The 7,500-nt window shown below is 40.7% G+C and overlaps 1 protein-coding gene across 1 annotated transcript; it reads right to left on the bottom strand.

The window, feature by feature from the left end:
• Positions 1 to 1,523: 1,523 nt before the first annotated feature.
• LOC119594165 (nose resistant to fluoxetine protein 6-like) lies at positions 1,524 to 6,652 on the bottom strand. Its single transcript, XM_037943239.1, is given in 17 exon segments — positions 1,524 to 2,210; positions 2,366 to 2,471; positions 2,598 to 2,737; positions 2,850 to 3,027; positions 3,160 to 3,277; positions 3,398 to 3,609; positions 3,729 to 3,900; positions 4,103 to 4,254; positions 4,387 to 4,471; positions 4,574 to 4,673; positions 4,785 to 4,882; positions 5,001 to 5,098; positions 5,366 to 5,489; positions 5,909 to 6,069; positions 6,071 to 6,147; positions 6,256 to 6,386; positions 6,490 to 6,652. Coding segments are annotated over 17 exon segments (2,205 nt in total). The 5' UTR covers positions 6,597 to 6,652; the 3' UTR covers positions 1,524 to 2,064.
• Positions 6,653 to 7,500: the final 848 nt, after the last annotated feature.

Raw genomic sequence — 7,500 nt, forward strand, 5'->3', positions numbered from 1 at the left:
AATAAATAAATAAATAAATAAAAATAATAATGAAAAAAAAAATAATAATGATAATAAAATGTGGGCCTTGCAGGGGCAAGCCAGACCTTGAGGAGGCAGACAGTGTCCCCCTCCCCCTCCCCCCCTCCCCCCTCAAATGAAACCCCTGGTAGGGATACCAATATCAGGTCGAGCTGACAGCACTTTTTCCAACTGCTTTCGTCGTCGTATTATATTGTTAAGTCAGAAAGAGTAAAGATACTTTTTCTAGTGGGTGTACGTGGGATCAACCTGACGATAGCTACGTCACCGCATCTTCGAACACAAAGGCAAGTCCTTCAGAATTGGCCTCCCGCTGAGCAAACCAGCCTTCTCGTCAATAAGAGAGCATTCACTTAAATACTGCACCTTTTTTCTAATGCAGATTTTAGTATATTATCCTCTTACTCTTCCCGCCAAGACCTCATCACCTGACAATCCCTCCTTATCAAATAAATGAAGCCAGAATGAACAACACAACACCTGCAAATGCTTTGTTCACCCATTGGACTGACCCTCGCCCACCTTGGTTAGTTTAACACACTTGGAAAGTCCCCACGTTTATAATGAGTTTCGTTTGTATTGATTTCATGTATTTTTTATGTTCCGTATATTTATATTTTGCTGGTGTTTACATTGTTTAGTTACGTATTTTAAAAAAAAAAAAAAAATAATAAATAAATAAAAATGTGGACTATCTACTGACCCCATCCTCTGGTTCCTGCTTACAGCATTGATAAAGAAGGCTTGTGACACCTTTGAAACGTCTGTGAAATTAATGAGATTCCTTTCAGCCGTATTAGTTTAACTCTTCGTGCTTACTATTCGACGCCCGAGTGGCAAACCCATTACGCAATATATGCATATATATACACATACATATATATATATATATATATATATATATATATATATATATATAGAAGAGAGAGAGAGAAGAGAGAAGAGAGAGAGAGAGAGAGAGAGAGAGAGAGAGAGAGAAGGTAAAGAGGGAGTCTGTAAAAGGAGGAGAGAGAGAAAGAATATTATCGTTCAGGGCATACAAAGTAGGGCAGTAGTGTTTTTCCTGTCCTGTGTGTAGGCCTTATATCGTCTTCATATCAAACGCCTAACAGTTTTTCCATTTGTTTTGGCCCCTTTAAAGAAGCTCCAGACGGTGTTTGTTTTTCACCCTGACATTTCTGGCTCCCACGTGGGCAGTCGCTTCCCGTCTCGCGAGGGCTTGGCGATCCTTCACCTCAGTTGGGGGATTCGGTGGACCGCTAGGCTGTTTTAGATTAGATTTGGGCTACTAGGCTAGGTTTAGGTGAAGGACTTGTTTCAGGTTCAGTCGTGTTCAGCTGTTTTCGTTTGAGATTAGGTTAGATTAGGTTTAGAACTAGGTTAGATCAGGTAAAGGCCAGATTGATGAAAATCAGGAATACTACTAGATAATATTATTGACATCGTAACCTCAAATTGAGAAATGTTTTTCATGATAAGAAGACATCATATACTATATAATATTTAATAAATAAAGTACAGAAAATTTATATACACATAACTGTAAACTCTAAGTATTTTATCACAATATATCTGGAATTTTATGAGAATAAATACAATGCATCGATAGTTTCTAAATACATACACACATATATGCGTGTGAGTGTGTGTGTGTGTGTGTGTGTGTGTGTGTGTGTGTGTGTGTGTGTGTGTGTGTGTGTGTGTGTGTGTGTGTGTGTGTGTGCACTGCAATGCAAGTATTTTTACTATCCATAATTAGATAAGTTGATGAGTAGTATGAGTTTTATAAGTATGAGAATTAATGCACATGACACTTTATACATGATAATACTTCTTAAAGAAATATATTTGACGCTATTTAAACATACTTATCTACGACTAAGCATCACATCACAGTTTATAAACATTTCAACATTAATTTGTACAAATAAATAAAAAACTACTGTACAAGAAGAGTATACATCAACTGCGTATACGCTAATATCATTGGTCAGTATATGAAAGTTCAGATATTTACAAATTGTATGAATGTGTTTTGAGAAGTTACAGATTTCTGTATCTGACACAGCTGAAGGTCGGAGCAAGTGTTGCCCTTACGAGCTCCTGGGTATTGCTCGGCCTCTTGGCCACCTCCTTCACACTCGTCCTGGCCTGAGGCTTCGGTGGCTGGCTGCGCTGCAAGAGCTTTCCTGTGGGCAGAAGGAGATTGTAAACGTATTAGTCCGATGTTTCCATTGCTCCGTCTGTTATTTGTGTACACTCTCAAAATGATGACAAACAAATTGGCTTTAATGCACATCAAATGAACGAGGCGGCCCCCGGCAGAAAGGACCATGACACATACCTGACGTCAGAAGCGACAGGAGGCGCGTGCAAGGGGATTCCACCAGCAGGGCAAGAACAAGACTTGCGCCGTAGCTGAACACGAGGTCGCCGACCACCAAGTACACCTGCAATAACCAGATGATCATAAGCCACTTGCTCGTAAATTATTTAAAAAATAAAGTTCATTTGGACACTAGTATCAAATTATAAACATGCATTAATATTTGCATGCAAAAGATATGTTCACTTACAGCTGTTAGTTGATCGTAGTGGTTTTTATGTGCCATCCCAGTTGTCATCGTCTGCAGTGGAAGGGAAACCAGGTACATGCAATAAGACACCTTGCATAAGGGGGCCAACATCGGGTGGGAGAAAAAATGCGCAAGCACACCTGGAGAGATGGAAAGAGTAGTTAAGAGACACTGCATGGGATATTCGTTATACACGTCTTCTAACTGATTTAAATTTGCTAGTAGACATTATGGTATTCACACGTCCTTTACCTGGCTTGCCTCTGGCGGTGTTAAGCACGAGGAAGGCTATGACGCAGCCCCAGGCTGGTCTTGAGAGGGAAGAGTAAAGGGCTGCCCAGTACCGCCCTTGTCCTGTCAGGAAACTTGGACCGGTAAGCACGCCAGCAACCACGACAAAACTCATGATTTTGCCAGTTCGTATCCATGTCTACAGAAAAAGACATTGATTTAAATATGCATGGATATTTGGACAAAATAATAAGTAAACATGGTAAGGCATCTAAGATATATATCATGTATCTGAGCATAGGGATCATAAGTTTTACATAGTGTAACTCACCGGCTTGAGCGTAATGTTGTTTTCTGTCATCCAGTGGTATAGCCAACCGGCTGCCAAGCCCACACAGTATGGCCCAGCGCGACACCATGGCGCCATGTAGATGTGGTTGTAATACATTCTGCAAAATTATTAAAATTATTAAAATTATGTTCGTGTTGGTAGAATGTATGGAGATGTTTTATGGTGAGATACATATACACTTTTGCTAACCCTACTCCTTAGAAAATTTGTTACTCACTGCGTAGACTGGTGTTCCCAGAATGATGCTGTAGGAGGCAGGTCTTTGGAAATTGTGATAGCAGCGGATGCCACAATTGAGAGGATGAGAGTTGCCACCAACGGGAGCCAACGGAAGCGCCAAGTTGGCCAGCGGTACAGAGGAATGAGAATCAGAGGCGTCACGAGGAAGAACTGCCACTCTACTGCCAACGACCAGAGGTGTCCTAGACACTGTAGTAACAGAATCTAGTTAATATTTTGCAAAAACATCTCAATCATACCCATAATATAACGTAATATAATCAAATAGTTATTTCTCAGACATTTGTGCAGTGCATTGCATATCTTACCATGTCACCAGAGTCATTGAAGTTGTTGATGAAAAGCAAATTGTACCAGGCGCTAGAGGTACATGGTTGTCCAAACATATCTTGGTATGTACGATCCCAGACGAGGCCTGAACCCAGATGGCGCAGCACTGTTCCACACCCCCACACTGTATACAGCATTGTAGGCACAAGCCTGTACAGATAAACAGTCATTGTTATTTTCCGTTTTAAATGGCTTTGGAAATAGAAGCAATAAGATAGAAAAGTTAATATCTCTGATCCTAATGCAATTCAACTGCATGTTGTCTGCCATTTAGCACTTACAGAAATGGTTTTGATTCTTTATCACTTTGTTGCAGAAATGATTGTGTTCTTCAGTACTTAGGAGGACATACCTCAAGTATCGCTGGATGTAAAATCCTGTGAAAGTGAAGTTGTGAAGTCGCTCCTTCAGGTATACAGAGACCAGAAAGGCAGAGATGAAGAAGAACGTGTCCACTGAAGGGTAGGCATTGAACACCCACCAGTACCGCCAGTTTGTCATGTGCTGCAGAGAAAAGCGATCATCGGTTAGTGAAAGTAAAATATGCTTAGCAATAATGTTGTACAGCAGTCGGATGCTGTATGATGTCAGTTAAATGAAGGAGTTATGCTTCACCACACACTAAAAATCACTCACTTGCAGAATGTCGTTGGGATTGGAGGCAGAGACGAGGAACAGCATGTAGCGGTGTGCAAGGATGACCCACACCATGCTAACAACTCTGAAATACAAATGGATTATGAAGAGTTTCATTTTTACACACGCATTGCGAAAAATACTGCATGCAAAAATCTATGGCTTAGCATTTAGATTTAAAAATTACCTTAATCCATCAAGGGTTTGGTGTTGGTTTGGTGTGACTGGCACCGAGAGAATGCGGGGTCCGTTCTGCACCAAGGAGAAGCATTGAAGTATCTTACGACCTGAAGAAAACGAAATCCAGTTATTAATGGTCACATCTGGGTATTTTCAGATTTTTCGACTCTGTGTTTCATGAATCCAGTTACACACCTGGAATTAGATAAGAAACTTACCAGAAGAACAGAAACAGCCAGTTGTTTTGTCACAAGGCTTCTGAAGGTCGAAAGCCGTGGCCCACACCACCAGGATCACGAGCACCAGTGTGAATGACCTGGAAAATAATAAACAAATCATAGATCTGAGTGACTTTATTCTAATATCGAATTGTCTCGTATTTGTCGTAAAAGAGTGTAAACCAGACTACATTTAAATTTATTTTGAACACTTACAAGAACCCAAAATCTGGAAGGCTGAAATAATCCTCTTCCTCTCCTTCGCACGCGACGCTCACGATAATATCCTTATCCCACTGGTCTCGCAAAGAAGTCTGTTGTGAAGAACGACACTTATGAATATTTGCCTTGCACTTTAACAATATCCTTCACTGTTTTTTTCAATTGGTTAAAAAAAAAAAAAAAAAAAAAAAAAAAAAAAAAAAAATATATATATATATATATATATATATATATATATATATATATATATATATATATATATATATATATATGTATATATATATATAAATATATTATATATATATATATGTATATGTATATATATATATATATATAATATATAGTTTAACTGTATTTACCTGAAGTAAGGCTGCAGTGCAGGTGTCGGGTATGCACGTGGCATAAGTGTTCCCGTATTTCCCAGCCAGAGAGGCAAACATCTGGGATGATCCTCCTGCACTTTTACCACTCAGGTTTTGATCTCTGCAAAACGAAAACGTGGGAATCAATAAAATGCTGTCCTTTATAACTTACTGGTTTCATTCAGTTGCTGCAATAAAGAATTATCTTCAACTGCACTTGTGCAATGCGGTCGTATATCTTTATCCAGCCCATATATGTTATATAGTATTACATTGCTGACTGAGATTCCATATTCAAATTCACCGTTGAAATGAGTGATTTTACTACAAGATATCGCATTAATTTATCTGTATCAGCCGCATTTCATGAATGAACTAAAATAACCCTAACGCTATCGATAAGCAGATGCAGCACCTGGCGACGTCAGTACTCATTCCAAGTAAAATATCTGTCATTGCCATGGAGTGCCTGTTATAAATTGTTTGATAAGACTAAGAATGACAGAAAGCGATTTGGAGCAGCAGTGACTGTAGTATTACCTGACGGATACAAGACAGTAGCGCCCTTTTAGAACAGTGTTTTCGAGCAGGAGTGCATCAGAGTTTAAGTAGTTCAGGGCAAGGTCATGACGAGTCATATTGTCCCGGTGTGCATGCAGATGGGAGGCCACAGTCCCAGGAAAATCAGCGCTAACCCCTTTTGCATAAGCCAGCATGACCGCGAGCTTCAGTAGCGCCTGCTGCCACGCCGTCTGTCATCTTGCCGCTCGCATCCCACACTACAGGAAGAGGATGCGTTGATGAAAAGGATATATTTTCACTTAATATATTCATGACCGAGGTTGTGCATTTACGCATCAGATCGGTAGAAATATAAATAAGCTTACTAGAGAGACTCCAATGCTGGTCTGAGGCGAGAGTGAGAGCCGAGTGAGCCAGGCAAAGGCTGGAAGAGACATCGAGCTTTACGCCGAGGGAGGCCGATGGTGTTGGGTAGTAGTATTTCCCAAGCATCCACCTGGAACATATATCGATACTGTTAACATGGTACTTTAACGGTGTGATGAATATTACAGTACAATAAAAAGGCATCAATGAGGCTACAGATACTAAAGACGCACCTGAACGTGGTGACGATGTGGCTGCTGTGGGCGGGGATGGAGACCGCCGCAGAGACGCCCATCGCCAACGCCTGGACGAAAAACAGAAGGGAGAAGCGTGCTGTCATCTTGCTGCCGAAGCACTCGTTGTCACTCTAGAATTCCCGTTCTCTTGTTCTTCTCTCTGCCAGAAGAAAACAGAGTAAATATTAATGTGGCACAAGTAACTAAAATAATTTTTAATTATCGGAAATGGAGTACCATGCAACAATGAGGTCAATGATTTTATTAATTCTGTGAATTAGTGATACAAATGAAAGAGCAAGCAGCGTGGCAATTTTTTTTTCCTGATACCATCAATAAAGAATGTTGCTGATATCTAGATTATTGTAATTGTAAATCTATAAATCCTTTTAGAGATGCAAAGCAACACAGGATATAATGGGCACATTCGAAAATACATTATCCGATGCGCTGATGCCCTAAAATAACAGCCTCTTTTTTGTAGTCAAATTCTTTCCATCCTTTGGTCCCAGCGATTCCTAGGCTGACGTCCTTTTGTCACGAAACAGTACTTACACAGTGATATTTGAGGCATGTGTGGCGGTGGGGTTGGCGAGCGACTTCAACCCTGCCCTGTCTCACAGCCTTATATATGGGTCTACGTGTGTGATCCACCACCTGTATGAGATCAACATCCGGTTTCGCCATGTGTTATGTGCGTCGCGCTCAAGTCCTATGACGTGTTTCGAGTGTCATTACATCACTTTCCCTATACTCACCTTATTAAACTTCTTTATAATTCCCTATGTTTTCCGACGATGGCAATGTGCCCTTGGCTTTGGATCGGCATTTTCTACACTGAGCGCATGTACATCAAGCCAGGCGCCATGACAATTGCCCCACCGTCATTACTGACGTCATCTGCCTCCATCAAACATCCTCTGACGTAGATGGAGGCTACCAAGGGGGCGCTATGGTTCCCGAAAAATCCATTTGGTAGATGAGGATGTTCACACGTGTGGTGGTTTA

The sequence above is a fragment of the Penaeus monodon genome, chromosome 3, assembly GCF_015228065.2.
Source record: "Penaeus monodon isolate SGIC_2016 chromosome 3, NSTDA_Pmon_1, whole genome shotgun sequence".
Lineage (NCBI taxonomy): Eukaryota > Metazoa > Arthropoda > Malacostraca > Decapoda > Penaeidae > Penaeus > Penaeus monodon.